The following is an 18,512-nucleotide window of genomic DNA, read 5'->3' as shown; positions in this document are numbered from 1 at the left end:
GAAGAGCGCAGTGCTTATGCGCCGGTCTTAGCCAAAGTAGTGAATACAATCCCAACATAAGTAACTAAAAACAACTATACCATATACAGCAAACAAGTGAACAATACAAAAAAATGGCCTAACCATGAATCTCCATTCCTGGCCAATTAAGGCTCAGTGTGTCAGGTTTCCTCCCTGCAGACACAACCTGCAACTACAGGACCAGGGCTCATTACAACATTGTTGTCTAATGATAGCCCCCAACATGGGAACTGAGGTTTAAAAACTCCCTTGTTGGAGAAAAGGAGCTCCCTGCTGAGAGGAAAGGGCCCCAACACTGGCAGGACTATAGTTCTATATTGTCTCTATAGAAAAAAATTATTGAAGCATTGCAGCAGTAACAGCATCCATAAATGCTGACGCATTTCGGCCTTAGGCCTTCATCAAAAGCTTTTGATGAAGGCCTAAGGCCGAAACGTGTCAGCTCTGGCTGTTTTTTTCTCCCTGCATGCAAAAAAGAAGCAAAAATCATATTTTGGAAAGGCTCCTAAATATTCCTGTAGCGCTCACCCTCGAAGGAGCCCCTGATTAGTTTTGGGACCGGCTTTCTAAGTTACCTTCTTGACTTGGTCTAGGGGTGACTTCTGTGAGTGTAAGTAAAGAGCAAGTGTCCAGACACCAATTCAGTTTTTAAATGCTTTATTTCAAGGCCCAACCTGGCCAACATCAACGTGACACACGACAGAGAAGGTTGAAGAGCGTAGAGGAACTTTTAGTATCAGGCCTTGGATATTCACAAAAAGCAAGCCTGCTCTCAGCAATGGTGTAGCTCAATTTGTCGCCACCCCAATCAGGGTGGGTAAAGTGCCCCCGGACAGGCAGTTATCTCAGGCCTGGCAGCCGGAGCGTCACTTGCGGATCACTGGGAGGAAACAGACCTCTGCCACAGGCCTGACTTAAGGCCACTGCCACAGGCTGGACAATTTAGGATTTGTGATAAAACAGTTTGAGCAAATCCTCCCAGTTAGTTCAATCAATATCACCTACTGACAGCTTGAGCATACCTGTCATACGGTGTGGTGACTGGATCCCCGATGGTTCGTCTGGGCCTCCTGGACAACCTCTAGTTCTAGGTTCTCCCGGGCCAATCCCCCATCGCACAGCTCCCAGCCTAGGATCCTCTTAGCAGAAGGCAGGGACCCAGCAAGTCGCTGGGGCCCCTTTCGATAATAGGAGGAGGCTCCGCATGGTACACAGCCTCGGCATGGCAGGACACGGTGGCGGGGCCCATGGATGCGCGTACCCTGAAGGTGGGTACTGGAACTCGGGCCCCGCAAGCAGAACCCACCAAAAGCGGCTGCCCCAGATATATCCCCCCCCCAGCATGCCCAGCGAGGGAAGACCTCCTCTGATTGGCTGCTGGGAGCAGGTGGGTCTGCCAGAATCCCTCTAGCGCCAACTGCCGCCCAGGGGTGTCAATGTACCCCTGGAGCGCAGACTGACCTACAGGACAAATTCTGGAATGGACAGCAGCCTGAATTTCCATAATTTGTGAATGGGAGTAAAACTAAGCCTCCCATTCCCCACTAACGTTCGTTTAGCGCCCGTACTGAAAGTAGGGGGGCGCTACATTCCTATCTCTTTTTTTTTTTTACCCACACAAATTAAGTATTAGGTTAAATACGATTAATAAAAAAAAAAATCATGGGTGGACTCTGGATAAGAACATTTAATATTTGCATTTTTTATAGCAGATTAAACAGTACCAGTTTTGCATTTAAATATTATAAAAAGTGGACCCATGTAACTATGTAAATACCATATAAATACCAACCCCCTGGAAGCTGAAAATCACTGGAGTAGACACCACTACTCCAGTTAACTCCATTTGGGAGGTGGGCCACTCGACATGTGACATCACCGCCTTGCCTTTCCACCTTGTCTAATCAGAGAACACTATGGGCCAGATCCACATAGAATTAGATCGGCGCAGCGTATCAGAGATACGCTACGCCGCTGTAACTTACTTTTGGCTGGTTACGGCGGCGTAGTGTATCTCTGGCAGCGGAATTCAAATCAGCGATTAGGGGGCGTGATTCATTTAAATGAAGCGCGTCCCCGCGCCGAATGAACTGCGCATGCTCCGTTTCTAAATTTCCCGCCGTGCATTGCGCGAAATGACGTCGCAAGGACGTCATTTTTTAAACTTAGACGTGACTTACGTCCATCCCGATTCACGGACGACTTACGCAAAATAAATAAAAAATTCAAATTTCGACGCGGGAACGAAGGCCATACTTAACATGGCAAATCTAACTATACGCCGCAAAAAAGCAGCTTTAACTATACGCCGGAAAAAGCTGACTAGAGAGGACGTAAAAGAATGTGACGGCCGCGCGTATGTTCGTGGATCGTCGGAAATAGCTTATTTGCATACCCGACGCGGAAAACGACGTTTTGCATCTTATATCCGAAAGGCGTACGAGGACGTATACCTGTCGGATCTAACCCAGATGCCGTTGTATCTTGGTTTGAGGATTCAAACCAAAGATACGACGCGGGTAATTTGAAAGTACGCCAGCGTATCAGTAGATACGCCGGCGTACTCTCTCTGTGGATCTGGCCCTTTGCATTCATTCAGACACCTCCTGTGTTCAGAATGCACCAAGGCAGTCACTGGGCACAGGACCTGGAAGCAAGTGGAGATCGCAATTGTAGCGGTTTCTTCTTCAATGATTTCCAGCTTCCAGGGGCATTGGCCAGGTTTGGTTACATTGGTCCAAGCTGGACTAATATAGCTGTGTAGAATATATACATTCCTGAAATTCTTCTCCAAAGACACTGACTACCATTCAACCCGGAATACTAAAGAATGAACAAAAAGAACTGCAGGAGGGCAGCTCTGGATTGAAGGCGGGTACTACAGCCAGAGCTTTTTTTAAATTTATTTTTTATATAATGACATTATTAACAAAATCTGGCATTTAAAGCAGAACTTTAAGCAAAAGGGGAAGTTCCACCTGCTTGCATTCTCCCTCCCTCTATTGCCACATTTGGCATTTTCTGGAGGGGAGGGAGGAGCGGGTACCTGGTTTTGCACTGACCTGAGCTGAAATTTTGACCCCTCCTTCCCCCCACAGTCTTCTGGGACACATTACCGGTCCCAGAAGACCATTCACAAGGCGCTCATGTGCAGTAGAAGGCCTGTTTCTCTTACTTGAGATGCCAACGCTTGCACCCAAAGCCAATTTAAGACTTGGCTTGGGTGAGGACATGCCTGGATCCCCTGGACAGGTAAGTGTCCTTATATTAAAAGTCAGCAGCTAGAGTATTTGTAGCTGCTGACTTTTAATAAAAAATATTTTTTGGGGGGAGCCTGAAGCTTCTCTTTCATATTAATTCACTCATATGACTGCATAATATGACAGTTATTATGTAGTTACTATGGCCCAGATTCTCGTAGATCGGGCGTATCTCTGCGGCGGCGCAACGTATGTCATTTACGTTACGCCGCCGCAAGTTTTTCATGCAAGTGCTTTATTCACAAAGCACTTGCGTGTAAAGTTGCGGCGGCGTAGCGTAACTCACGCGGCGTAAGGCCGCGTAATTCAAATTCGGCGGGTAGGGGGTGTGTTTCATTTAAATGAAGCGCGTCCCCGTGCCGAACGAACTGCGCATGCGCCATCCGTAAAAAATCCCAGGGTGCATTGCTCCAAATGACGTTGCAAGGACGTCATTGTTTTCGACGTGAACGTAAATGGTGTGCAGTCCCATTCACGGACGACTTACGCAAACGACCATACTTAACATTGGTTGTGCCTCATATAGCAGGGGCAACTTTACGCCAGGACAAGCCTAACGTAAACGTCGTAACTTTACTGCGTCGGCCACGCGTATGTTCGGGAATTCGCGTATCTAGCTAATTTGCATACTCGACGGGGGAAAACGATGGAGGCGACACCTAGCGGACAAAAAAAAAATTGCATTTAAGATCCGACGGTGTAAGAGCCTTACGCCTGTCGGATCTAATGGTTATCTATGTGACTGATTCTAAGAATCAGTCGCATAGATACGACGGCCCAGATTAGGACTTACGACGGCGTACATGGCATTGCGCCGTCGTAAGCCCTTTGAGAATCTGGGCCTTTGTGTATCAATTTGTGTATTTAGCTCATTAACAAAATGTAGACATTACCTAATATTGTGCCCATTTGCTGGCAATTTTAATCCTGTTTGGAACTCCCCTTTTTCTGCCTTCCATTATATAATGAAACCAAATTGCTAATGTTACGTTCAGTTCCATTTCTCCATTTCTCCATTTTCTCAGCTTTTCCTCTGTTTTCTCTTTCCTAGACCTGGTCCACCATGGTCACTCAGACAGACAACCTGAGTCACATGTTACGGAATCATTCAGACACTTTGAATTCCGGACCCTTGAAGAAGCTCTCTGACCTCATTCGGGAAAAACAGCAGCTGAAAAAGTCATATGGAGAACAGTGGCAACTTCTCAACCAGGATTATGTGAAGGTGATGAATTTCATTTGCTTGGAAAGTTGATTCACTGCAGTCATTATTATTGTTTTATGGCAGTCTTGACTTTCCACTGAATGATTAGAAGTGTGGTATGAGGCGTATTGTGCTGGCACCATCTCCGCTCCCATCTAGAAAATAACAAAGTGCATTCCATCAGTCTTAAAGCTGAAATCCAGGCACCTATAACAAAAAACTCACTGTATTTAATCATTAATATATGAGAGTGAGTCTTTAATTATTCACACTTTTGCTTTAATAATCGTTAAGCTCCATGCACACATATGGCATTTGCCCAGCTCTTCTAAATGCATTTCCTCTTTACAGCAGCATTTTGGCCAGGGCTGGACTGGGAAAAAAATGTGGCCCTGGACTTCATCCAGACGACCGGCCCAGGGCACAACACATCAGGGTTACAGTGCACATCAGGGCAGGGTACAGGGCACAGCACATCAGGGTACAGCACATCAGGGTACAGTGCCCATCAGGGCACGGTACAGGGCACAGCACATCAGGGCACAGCACATCAGGGTACAGGGCACAGCACATCAGGGTACAGTGCCCATCAGGGCACGGTATAGGGCACAGCACATCAGGGCACAGCACATCAGGGTACAGCACATCAGGGTACAGTGCCCATCAGGGCACGGTACAGGGCACAGCACATCAGGGCACAGCACATCAGGGTACAGGGCACAGCACATCAGGGTACAGTGCCCATCAGGGCACAGTATAGGGCACAGCACATCAGGGCACAGCACATCAGGGTACAGGGCACAGCACATCAGGGTACAGTGCCCATCAGGGCAGGGTACAGAGCACAGCACATCAGGGTACAGCACATCAGGGTACAGTGCCCGTCAGGGCACGGTACAGGACACAGCAAATCAGGGCACAGCACATCAGGGTACAGGGCACAGCACATCAGGGTACAGAGCCCAGCACATCAGGTCACAACACGTACAGGGCACATCAGGACAGGGGGCACATCAGGGCACATTGTTTACCAGCTAGCACGCAGAGTAGCGCAGGAAGCGTGTGTAATATGTTCTCTCTCATGTCACGCTGTGGCTCCTCCCCTGCGGCATCTCCTCTCTTGTCATCCCAGATGATGTCAAAAGCAAATTGGGATGGACGAGAAGAGAGGAGGGGCCTCCAGGGAGCAGCCGCAGCGTGACATGAGAGAGAACTTATCACACACTTCCTGCGCTACTCTGCATGCTGGCTAAATCTCGATCTACCCGTCAGGCGCCAGCTGTCAGCGATTGACAGGTCGATCGCCGCGGACCTCCAACTGAGCCACCGGCCCACCGGGAATCTCCCGGTAGTCCCGATGGCCAGTCCATCCCTGGTTTTGGCAGAAAAAACGCCTGAGGCGTGTAAATGTAGATGCATCAAGTGCTTGGGAGTTGATTCATTTCTTTGCCCAGAATAATCATTTATTCTGGAAAATTTAAATTAACGCTCAGGTGAATGACGCACCGCTGCTAAAATGCTGCTGCTCCTGGACACGTTAGCTGTGTTTTTTTTTCCGGCTAACCCTCCTCTCCTCTTCAACTGGCTGCGGCGGAGGATGTCTCAGGATGGAGAGCAAGTAACGGGCCGATAAATATGTCATTTTCCGGCCCCTTCTTTTTCTGAATGTAAAAAAACTGTGCTTACTATGCTTTGGCTTGTAAATGAACGGGAAGCTATTCCTGTCCATTTATTCTGTGCAGCTGAGGCTGCAGAGATGGAGATTGAGGGCTGTGGTCCCATTTACGTTTCTCTGTCTCAAAAATGAAACATTAGAGGTCTGTTTAGACCCCTGACATTTCACCAAAGACACCAAGAAAGGGCTGCTAAAAAAAAAAAAAATCAAAAATAATAATTGTGGGCCAGATCCTCAAAAGAGATACGCAGACTTAACTGCTGTTCAGTCTGTGTCTAACTTTGGAAACGATCCTCAAAAGGCTTTTTCCAAAGTTAGGCAGAAGATCAGGCATGTGTAATTGAAATACACTGCCGAATCTTAGGATGCAGTACCGCATCCGCCGCTGGGGGCATTTCGAGTCGAAATGCCGTTTCTAGTATGCAAATTAGCACTTAAGGCGATCCACAAAGCTTTCCAGCTTCGTTTTTTTGCCGTAAGTGTTATTTTGCAAGTGTAAAACTAGGGCTGATGTTACAAAGTGTAAACTAGTCACACCATGTAAAAGCCCATTCCAGCGACGGCATTTGGTATGCATTCCCGAGGGAGAACTCCACGGCAATTTGTAAAAACAAAACCGGCATGGGTTCCCCCCCAGGAGCATACCAGGCCCTTAGGTCTGGTATGGGTTGTAAGGGGGACCCCCCTACGCCGAAAAATCGACGTAGGGTGTCCCCCTACAATCCATACCAGACCCGTATCCAAAGCACGCTACCCGGCCGGTCAGGAAGGGAGTGGGGACGAGCGAGCGCCCCCCCCCCTCCTGAGCCGTGCCAGGCAGCATGCCCTCAACATGGGGGGGTTGGGTGCTCTGGGGCAGGGGGGCGCACTGCGGGCCCCCCCACCTCAGAGCACCCTGTCCCCATGTTGATGAGGACAGGACCTCTTCCCGACAACCCTTGCCATTGGTTGTCGGGGTCTGCGGGCGGGGGCTTATCGGAATGTGGGAGTCCCCTCAAATAAGGGGGCCCCCAGATACCGGCCCCCCCACCCTAAGTGAATGGATATGGGGTACATCGTACCCCTATCCATTCACCTGTAGGCAAAAAGTTAAAGTTAGTAAACACACAACACAAGGCTTTTTAAAATAATTTATTATTCTGCTCCGGATGCCCCCCCTGTCTTCTTTATTAGCTCTATTAGCAGGGGGGGGCTTCTTCTTCCGCTCTCCGGGGGTCTTCTCCGCTCTCCGGGGGGGGTTTCTTCTTCCGCTCTCTGGGGGGGGGCTTCTCCGGACTCCGGGGGTGTTCTTCCATCTTCTCCCCTCTTCCGCTGTTGACTCGGCGAACCCCGGTTCTTCTGCAGATGTCCGGTGCCTTCTTCTTCAGCGCTGGCTGCCTGCTATCTTTGTGTGTTAGCTCAATTTCTAACAGGCAGCCGGCGCGGTCTTCTGTGACGTCAGGGTCTTCTCTTCCTTTCTTCCGATGTTGCCTCGTCGCCTGTTGTCGCTGTAATGATGGAAGCGCGCCTTGCATTCCATTTATATAGGCATCACCGTCCCATCATGCTCCGGCAGGTACCCACGTGGTGGGTGCCTACCCACGTGCACCCACCACGTGGGTACCTACCGGAGCATGATGGGACGGTGATGCCTATATAAATGGGATGCAAGGCGCGCTTCCATCATTACAGCAACAACAGGCGACGAGGCAACATCGGAAGAGGGGAGAAGAAGACCCTGACGTCACAGAAGACCGCGCCGGCTGCCTGCTAGAAATTGAGCTAACACACAAAGATAGCAGGCAGCCAGCGCTGAAGAAGAAGGCACCGGACATCTGCAGAAGAACCGGGGTTCGCCGAGTCAACAGCGGAAGAGGGGAGAAGATGGAAGAAGACCCCCGGAGTCCGGATAAGCCCCCCCCCGGAGAGCGGAAGAAGAAACCCCCCCCGGAGAGCGGAGAAGACCCCCGGAGAGCGGAAGAAGAAGCCCCCCCTGCTAATAGAGCTAATAAAGAAGACAGGGGGGGCATCCGGAGCAGAATAATAAATTATTTTAAAAAGCCTTGTGTTGTGTGTTTACTAACTTTAACTTTTTGCCTACAGGTGAATGGATAGGGGTACGATGTACCCCATATCCATTCACTTAGGGTGGGGGGCTGGTATCTGGGGGCCCCCTTATTTGAGGGGACTCCCAGATTCCGATAAGCCCCCGCCCGCAGACCCCGACAACCAATGGCAAGGGTTGTCGGGAAGAGGTCCTGTCCTCATCAACATGGGGACAGGGTGCTCTGGGGTGGGGGGGCCCGCAGTGCGCCCCCCTGCCCCAGAGCACCCAACCCCCCCATGTTGAGGGCATGCGGCCTGGCACGGCTCAGGAGGGGGGGGGCGCTCGCTCGTCCCCACTCCCTTCCTGACCGGCCGGGTAGCGTGCTTTGGATACGGGTCTGGTATGGATTGTAGGGGGACCCCCTACGTCGATTTTTCGGCGTAGGGGGGTCCCCTTACAACCCATACCAGACCTAAGGGCCTGGTATGCTCCTGGGGGGGGAACCCATGCCGTTTTTTTCTTTGAAAATTGGCATGGAGTTCTCCCTCAGGAATGCATGCCGCTGTCATTTTTTATTTTTTTTTCCCGACGCAACTTTTTTAAGCCGTCGCGATCCTCAAAACTCGGCGTAACGTAACTTCGCGCATGCGCAGTACGGCCGGCGCGGGAGCGCGCCTAATTTAAATGGGACTCGCCCCATTTGAATAGGAACGCCTTGCGCCGGCGGAATTTTAGTTACACAGCCTGAAATTTCTAGATAAGTGCTTTGTGGATCGGGCACTTAGGTAGAAACTTTAAGGCAGTGTAACTTAAATGGGATTTTTTAAGTTACGCCAGGTTTTTGTGGATCTGGCCCAAAATGTACAAAATAAAAAATGTTTTAATAAAATGGTAGAAAATAATAAAAAAAATGTAATGACAAAAATAAAAAACTACTGACACTGTCCATTGCCCTGCTGACACCATTCACTGCTCTACAGAACCCGTCCTCTTCCCTACTGACAAAGTCCACTGCCCTACTGACTGACACCATCCACTGCCCTACTGACTGACACCGTCCACTGCCCTACTGACACCAATCTCTGCCCTACTGACTTGTCCACTACTTTACGCACACCGTCCACTGCTCTACTGACACCGTCCACTGCCCTACTGATATGTCCACTGCCCTACTAACACCACCCACTGCCTTACTGACACTGTCCACACACTGTCAACAGCTCTGCAGTCATTATTACTGACTGACACTGTCAAAAAAAAGAATGCAGAACTTTGGTGATCTTTGATCTCTTTTATGTTGTTTAGGTTGATCTCCACTTCTCAAAGGTTGCCTCCCCCTGTCCCAGAGTATTCAAAAGAATTGGAGAGCTATGTCAAAATGTTTCTCCAAAATCTCTTGAATTACCCTCTCATTATGTAAATAAAGATTTGAATTAGCTCTTTAGCCACTTGAAGTATCTTGGCAGGCGGTGGAAGCGGGGGGTGTTAGTAGGTAGGTCAACTTTTGTATCGGGGCCTACCAGCTTCAAGGTACACCTGTGGCTCAGAGACAAAGCAAAAATCATTTTTCCGAGGGTATATACAAGCTTGCGGAAGGCTGGAACAAGTGCATTGGAAAGTAGGGGGTCTACTTTGAAAAATGTGCTCTTGATTATTGACTCACCCTCTTATATTTTGAAATATAGTTTGCATAGATATCTGAATTCTCTTTTCGTTTTAGTGTCATTTAATCCCATTCTCAGTAGCACTCATACTGACTTGTCAAATCAACATTGTAGCCATACTTACAGAGAGGAGCACAGGAGTGACAGCATCCATGTCCATGTGTTCCTTCACTATCTAAATTGGGGATGGGTCTTTGACCAACCTGAATTGGTTCAAAGTGATTGTAAAGTCTTTTTTTTTTCTATTAAAATAATAAACATGTTGGCCCAGATTCTCAAAGGGCTTACAACGGCGCAACGCAATGTACGCCGTCGTAAGTCCTAATCTGGGCCGTCGTATCTATGCGACTGATTCTTAGAATCAGTTACACATAGATATCCATTAGATCCGACAGGCGTACGGCTCTTACGCTGTCGGATCCTAAATGTAATTTTTTTTGGTCGCTAGGTGTCGCCTCCATCGTTTTCCCCGTCGAGTATGCAAATTAGCTAGATACGCAAATTCCCGAACGTACGCGCGGTTGACGCAGTGAAGTTACGACGTTTACGCTAGGTTTGCGCGGCATAAAGTTGCCCCTACTATATGAGGGGCAACCAATGTTAAGTATGGCCGTCATTCCCGCGTCGAAATTTGTAAATTTACGTCGTTTGCGTAAGTCGTCCATGAATGGGGCTGGACGCCATTTACGTTCACGTCGAAACCAATGACGTCCTTGCGACGTCATTTGGAGCAATGCACCCTGGGATATTTTCCGGATGGCGCATGTGCAGTACGTTCGGCGCGGGAACGTGCTTAATTTAAATGCTCCACACCCCCTACCCGACTAATTTGAATTAGGCGGGCTTGCGCCGGGTGATTTACGCTACGACGCCGCAACTTTACAGGCAAGTTCTTTGTGAATAAAGCACTTGCCTGTAAAACTTGCGGCGGCGTAACGTAAATGAGATACGTTACGCCCGCGGAGTTTTACGCCCATCTACGAGAATCTGGGCCGTTATACTTACCTGATCTGTGAAATGGGTTTGTACAGAGCAGCCAAGATCCTCCTCTTCTCGGGTCCCTGACTGGCTCTCCTGACCCCTCCCCCTGCTGAGTGCCCCCAGAGCAAGCAGCGTGCTATGGGGGCACCTGAGATGAGCTGCAGCTTTGTGTGTCCATTCAGACACAGAGCTGCGGTTTGGGCCTGCCCCCTCTCTCTCCTGATTGGCTTACTGAGTTTTATTGCTGTGTCTCAGCCAATCAGGAAGGAGAGTCTTGTATGGCTGAGGCACATGTGAACATCGCTGGATAGAGATGGGACTGAGATAGGTAATAATTCGGGGGGTTGCTACACAATGAAGGTTTTTTTTCTTAACCACTTGACAACTGGGCACTTAAACACCCTTAATAACCAGACCAATTTTCAGCTTTTGGTGCTCTCACGTTTTGAATGACAATAACTCAGTCATACAACATTGTAACCAAATGAAATTTTTGTCCTTTTTTTCCCACAAATAGAGCTTTCTTTTGGTGGTATTTGATCACCTCTGCGTTTTTTTTTTTTTTTTTTCGCTATTAATGAAAAAAGAACGAAAATTTTGTAAAAAAATGAATTTTTCTTCATTTCTATCATATCATTTTGTAAAAAAGTAATTTTTCCTCATACATTTGGCCTAAAATGCATACTGCTACATATTTTTGGTAAAAAAAAAAAAAAAAATTTGGATATTATTTAGTCTGGGTGAAAGTTATAGGGTCTACAAGCTATGGTACCAATTTCTGAAAATTGAACAATTTGATCACACCTGAAGTACTGACAGCTTCTCTCATTTCTTGAGACCCTAACAAGCCAATAAAGTACAAATACCCCCCAAATGACCCCTTTTTGGAAAGTAGACATTCCAAGGTAGTTAGTAAGAGTCATAGTTAGTTTTTTGAAGTTGTCATTTGTTCCCACAATTCTTTGCAAAATTAAGATTTTTTTTTTTTTTTTTCATACCAATATTGTCATTATAACAGGTTATTTCTCTCACATGGCATGTATATTCCACAAATGACACCCCAAAATATATTCTGCTGCTCCTCCTGAGTATGGCGATACCACATGTGTGAGACTTTTACACAGCGTGGCCACATACAGAGGCCCAACACCGAAGTAGCAACTTCAAGCATTCTAGGAGCATAAATTACACATCTAATCTCTCAACCACCTATTACACTTTTGAAGGCCCTGGAGCACCAGGACAATGGAAACGCCCACAAAGTGACCCCATTTTGGAAAGCTAACACCCCAACGTATAATCTATGAGGCATAATGAGTCTTTTGAACAGTTCATTTTTTTCCAGATGTTCTTGGAAAATGTGGAAAAAAATAAAAACGCATTTTTTTTTACAGAAAGTTGTCCATTTATAGGATATTTCCAACACATAGCATGTACATAGAAAAAATTACACCCCAAAATATATTCTGCTGCTCCTCCTGAGTATGGCGATACCACATGTGTGAGACTTTTACACAGCGTGGCCACATACAGAGGCCCAACACCGAAGTAGCAACTTCAAGCATTCTAGGAGCATAAATTACACATCTAATCTCTCAACCACCTATTACACTTTTGAAGGCCCTGGAGCACCAGGACAATAGAAACGCCCACAAAGTGACCCCATTTTGGAAAGCTAACACCCCAACGTATAATCTATGAGGCATAATGAGTCTTTTGAACAGTTCATTTTTTTCCAGATGTTCTAGGAAAATGTGGAAAAAAATAAAAACGCATTTTTTTTACAGAAAGTTGTCCATTTATAGGATATTTCCAACACATAGCATGTACATAGAAAAAATTACACCCCAAAATATATTCTGCTGCTCCTCCTGAGTATGGCGATACCACATGTGTGAGACTTTTACACAGCGTGGCCACATACAGAGGCCCAACATCCAAGAAGCACCATCAGGTGTTCTAGGGACATAAATTACACATCCAATTTCCTTACAATCTATCACATTTTTGAAGGGCCTTCATATTTCTAACACAGCATGTACATACCAAGAATTACACCCTAAAATACATTCTGCTGAGTAATGGGTAAAAAAAAAAGAAGATTACCTGTGGTTTTAGTAGTGCAATTGTCCACAGAAGGAGAGCCCCGATCCAGGCAGCAGGCAGGGACGTGGTCACTGGTCAGCGACAGTGAATGGAATTGTCCAGGCAGCAGGCAGGAATATTGTCCATAATCAGGCAAAATATTCGTCCTGGTAGGAACATGGTCCAAGTAGCGGGCCATGGGTAGGGGAATGGGGACAGGGGTAGAGGCTTCTCCCACCCAAATCTCTTTGAAGCCTCCGGGCAACCAGACCCTAATCCGGGAATGAGAAAACTAAAAAATTAGTTTTTTCATCCAGAAAAACAATTCTGGAGCCCCTCACATATGTGAGACCCCTGTGTTCCCACTAGTATAGCAGGGTAAAAGATCAATCCAAGGGGCAGGCAAAAAACGTGGTCAAACAGTCCAGGGTCAGTTCCAGAGCAGGCAGATGTAGGTACAGTTTAGGGTTAGGCAAAAGAGTGGTCGTATAACAAGCCAGGGTCAGTTCCAGAGAAGGCAGAGGTATGTTTAGGGTTAGGCAAAAGAGTGGTCGTATAACAGGCCATGGTCGATTCCGGAGAAGGCAGAAGTATGTTTAGGGTTAGGCAAAAGAGTGGTCGTATAACAGGCCATGGTCGGTTCCGGAGAAGGCAGAGGTATGAGTGCAGTGGCATAAGGGGTGTGGGGGGAAATTACAGGAAATTAGAATTGCGTTTACCATACGTCCCTAATAATGAAGAAACGTATGGTAACGGCGGAAACATGTTCCAATACAGAGGCCTGGTTGGGAAGGACAATCGGGACAGTAATACACAGTGTCTTTTCGAATTCCTCTTCTGGAGCACACCCGGCACCTCTTCTGATTTCTGTGGCCTGTTTCAGGGGAGGGGGTTTTCTCAGGAAAGTGACGCTCGTGGAGTCTGCTCACAGAATCAGAGCGAATATTTTCCGGTGGGTTTTCAGGGTACAAAAGGGCAGGGATGACTTCTTCTTGATAGTCCAGATATGATACGGGGTTCTCTGATGACTTTTTGTAGATTACATAGGAGTTATAAAAGGCCAAACTAAAAAAATAAATGGACACTTTCTTGTACCAGTGGCGGGATTTTCTTGTGGGCAGGTAGGGTTCTATCATCTGGTCATTGAAGTCCACTCCCCCCATGAACAAATTATAGTCATAGATGCACTTTGGTTTTTGGATTGGGCCGGTTCTTTTGGGGACTTCCACGCAGGTGTCGTCGTGGATTGATGTAAGCATGTGGACGTTCCGTTTGTCCCTCCACCTGACAGCCAATATCTCCTGGTTCCTCAATGCTGCAGACTCCCCTCGTCTGAGCTTTTGATCCACCAGTTTTTGCGGGAAGCCTTTCCTGTTGGGTCTTATTGTGCCACATGCTGGGGTATTCCGGAGGTAAAGACAGCGAAACAGGGGCAAGCTGGTGTAGAAATTATCCACATAAAGGTGGTATCCCTTTCCAAAGAGTGGATACATCAGATTCCAGACCACTTTTCCGCTGACTCCCATATACTCTGGACATTCAGGGGGATGCAGTTGGGAGTCCTTCCCTTCATACACCATGAATGAGTAGAGGTACCCTGTGGCTCTGTCGCAAAGCTTGTACATTTTGACCCCATATCGGGCCCTTTTGCTGGGGATGAACTGCTTGATGCCCAGCCTGCCTGAGAATTTGACAAGGGACTCGTCCACAGATATGTTCTGTTCAGGGGTATATAATTGGGGAAATCGTTGAGCGAAAAAATTTAGAAGTGGCCTAATTTTATATAGCTTGTCAAAAGCAGGGTCATTTCGGGGAGGGCACTGGGCGTTATCGTTAAAGTGGAGGAACCGCATAATTATTAAATATCGGGATCTTGGCATAAGGGAGGAGAAGAGTGGCATGTGGTGAATGGGTTTGGTGGACCAGTAGGAGTACAATTGTTTTTTTTTTGAAAGTGCCATAGTAAAGGTTAGGCCTAAGAAAATTTTAAATTCGTCCACGGTTAGTTCTCTCCACTCAAAGGGGCGGGCATATCTGGAACCAGGGTTACTTCTTATGTACTGTTGTGCGTAGAGATTGCACTGGGCCACAATGAAGGATAGCAAATCTTCGGTGAAAAGTAAATAAAAAAAATTAAGCATTGAAAAGTTTTCGGTGTTCACCTGGACACCTGGCTGGGCAGTGAAAGGGGGGATATTTGCTGCTCCGGAATTAGGGGGAAGCCACAGGGGGTTTTGAAGGCCATAGGGAAGGCTGGCATGGCCCCTTTGTTGCAGTGGCACAGCGCTTGAGGCGGACGGCACAGCGCTTGAGGCGGACGGCACATCGCTTGAGGCAGACGGCACATCGCTTGAGGCGGATGGCACATCGCTTGAGGCGGACTGCACAGCGCTTGAGGCGGACGGCACAGCGCTTGAGGCGGACGGCACAGCGCTTGAGGTGGACGGCACAGCGCTTGAGGTGGACGGCCCTGCGCGTCTGGGAGTAGGCCGCTTCTCCACGCCAGCACCCCTTTTTTTCCTGGGCCCACGTTCCTCTTCAGATTCTGAATCCGACCCACTGTCTATAACGGGTTCATAGGCCGAATCCGAATCGGACAGAGACTCCTCGCTGCTCTCATCGCTCATGGCAAGTAGAAGATGTACGGCCTGCTCACCGGTAAATAATTTTTTTGCCATACTGGTGGCTGGTGAGGCTGTACTGCAGAGCACTGTGGTGGCACTGATGGACACAGGTGGGCACAGGCGGCACTTATGTGCACTGTAGTGGCACAGGTGTGGCTCTGGTGGGCACAGGTGGCTCTGGTGGGCACAGGTGGCTCTGGTGGCTCTGGTGGGGCTCTGGTGTGCACTGATTAGCAGAAGGCGGCACTTATGTGCACTGTAGTGGCACGGGTGTGGCTCTGGTGGGCACAGGTGGCTCTGGTGGGCACAGGTGGCTCTGGTGGGCACAGGTGGCTCTGGTGGGCACAGGTGGCTCTGGTGGCTCTGGTGGGGCTCTGGTGTGCACTGATTAGCAGAAGGCGGCACTTATGTGCACTGTAGTGGCACGGGTGTGGCTCTGGTGGGCACAGGTGGCTCTGGTGGGCACAGGTGGCTCTGGTGGGCACAGGTGGCTCTGGTGGGCACAGGTGGCTCTGGTGGCTCTGGTGTGCACTGATTAGCAGAAGGCGGCACTTATGTGCACTGTAGTGGCACGGGTGTGGCTCTGGTGGGCACAGGTGGCTCTGGTGGGCACAGGCAGCACTGGCGGGCACAGGCAGCACTGGTGGGCACAGGCGGCACTGGTGGGCACAGGCGGCACTGGTGGCACTGGTGGCACTAGTGGCCGCAGGCGGCACTGGTGGGCGCAGGCGGCACTGGTGGGCGCAGACGGCACTGGTGGGCACAGGCGGCACTGGTGGGCACAGGCGGCACTGGTACGGCACTGTTTTGGCACTGGTATAGGACTGTTGTGGCTCTGGTGACACTGGTGCGGCTCTGGTGACACTGGTGCGGCTCCGGTGACACTGGTGCGGCTCTGGTGTGGCACAGGCGGCACAGATGTGGCACTACTGGGCACAGATGTGGCACTATGGACACAGATGTGGCACTGATGTGGCACTTTAGGCACAGATGTGGCACTGATGTGGCACTATGGGCACAGATTTGGCACTGATGTGGCAATATGGGCACAGATTTGGCACTATGGGGCAATATGGGCACAGATTTGGCACTATGGGGCACTGGTATGGCTTGTAAAACTCACAGTTTATCTCCTCTTCTCTCTCGCTGATACTGTGTGAGGAGAGGAGAGGAGATAAACTTTCCCTGACCTTCTTGTGTTTACATTGTGATCGCGCCGTCATTGGACGGCGCGATCACATGGAAAAAGACCACTGTTACTGGTCAATTTCCCTGATCTGTGTAGCGCCGGGTCTCATAGACCCGGCGCGCACAGAATCTTCTGTGTGCGCGCCCGAGGCGGCGCGCATTGCTGCTTCTGCAGGGCGCCGTTAAATAACGGCAAACCCCCAGTTAAGCAACCACCTTGCCGCCGTTATATGACGGCGGCTGGTGGTTAAGTGGTTAATGCATAGAATGTATTAGGATAAAAAACTTTCTGCCTTTGCAACCACTTTAAGTGATATTAAACCCAAAATCTAAAAATGTATATATTGTAGCTTGATAATCCTTAATTGCAGTGGCTACATTCTTTTTTTTATTTATTTTTTATGTTTTTTATTTATTTTATTCACCCGGCGATCCAGCCAGTTAACACACTTCCTGACTAAGGCCCCATGCACACGAGACGCTGGTAAACTCGAGTTCAGAGGCATTTGGGCATTTTTTTCAACTGCCCCTGAACACATTTAATGTTATCCTATGTGTCCATGCACACATTCACGTTTTTTTGCGTTTTAAAGCAGTTGGGTTTAGGCTTGTTTTTTCAGAAGCAAAATTTTGGGTTCAGATGCAAAAGTTTTTGCGTTTCAAAGATTTAGGAGGGTCTACAATGTCTTTGTTATAAACGCTGATAGCCGCAAACGCGGTAAAATGCCGCTAAACGCAGCAAAACGCAGCAAAATTTGCGGCAAAAACGGGCGTTTTAAACGCTGGTTTTTGCCTTTGAAAACTTGAGTTTACATGTGTTTGCATTTGCTTCTCGTGTGCATGGGGCCTTAGGGTACCTCCACTAAGAATTGATAAGTTGCAATATATACATTTTTGTTTTGGGGTTTAATCTTACTTTAATTTCACTGGCAGTCAGCAACTAGGCTACGCGATCTGGCAGGGGTGCCTGGATGACAAGACTGGCTGAACAGGGTTACAAATCTTTCATATATGTACAGTATTTGCTTTGTGTGTTTAGCTGTTAGCTTGAAGTTTTCTTTTCTGCCTTACAAAGCAATATACCGTATGCTGTGCTTCAAATAATATAGAGTAGATAGTTCTCAGTAGTCCTGGACAGACTCAATACATTTTTGGACCTAACAAATATCTAAAATGTGACCTTGCATATTTGTATGTTATTTTTACAGTGTGTCAGTAATTGTACTTATGCATTGAGCCCATGATGTGTCTCGTATGACTTTGTCTTAGGTAGACAAAATATTTTCTGTCTATAATGTAAAAACTCGTTTTATTGTTACACATTAGACAACACAACAGGAGATAGAAAATCTGAAGGCTCAATACCGCACTAAAGTAAAAGATACGTTACAAGCCAAAAGAAAGTACCTAGATGCAAGTAAAGGTGAGTAAAGTACCTTTTGGGAACACTTCTTTTATGTCTAAGTTTCTCATTTACGTATTTTCTCCCAGTGGCACATTTATGATTGACATATTTAAAGGCAATTATAAATCTTCCCACCTGCACCTTGAGTTTTTCACCTACATATGATTTGTATTGATCGTGTAGTTTCATGGTGTCATTTGTTGACCCATACACAGACTATAGTAGAGTACATTTTCACATTCCAGGGTCAATAGTTTGTGTTTAGACATAAGACATGGCATTGCAAAGGTTAATACATGAGCCCTGTCTGTAGTCTAAGAACTGACACTTCCTGTAAATAAACTACAGTTGTGCTCATAAGTTTACATACCCTGGCAGA

General features: G+C 47.8%; 1 protein-coding gene across 2 annotated transcripts in view; it reads left to right on the top strand.

The window, feature by feature from the left end:
• Positions 1–18,512, top strand: part of FES (FES proto-oncogene, tyrosine kinase) — a 252,331-nt gene that overhangs the window by 94,279 nt on the left and 139,540 nt on the right. For both annotated transcript variants that reach the window (XM_040342486.1, XM_040342485.1), the window contains exons 3-4: positions 4,333–4,506; positions 18,055–18,151. In XM_040342486.1, the coding sequence (XP_040198420.1) occupies positions 4,333–4,506; positions 18,055–18,151 (271 nt within the window). The remainder of the gene's footprint in view (positions 1–4,332; positions 4,507–18,054; positions 18,152–18,512) is intronic.

Source organism: Rana temporaria, chromosome 3 (assembly GCF_905171775.1).
Source record: "Rana temporaria chromosome 3, aRanTem1.1, whole genome shotgun sequence".
In the NCBI taxonomy this organism is placed as follows: domain Eukaryota; kingdom Metazoa; phylum Chordata; class Amphibia; order Anura; family Ranidae; genus Rana; species Rana temporaria.
Note: the sequence above shows the minus strand (reverse complement) of the source record. Positions and strands in the feature narration are given on the sequence as shown.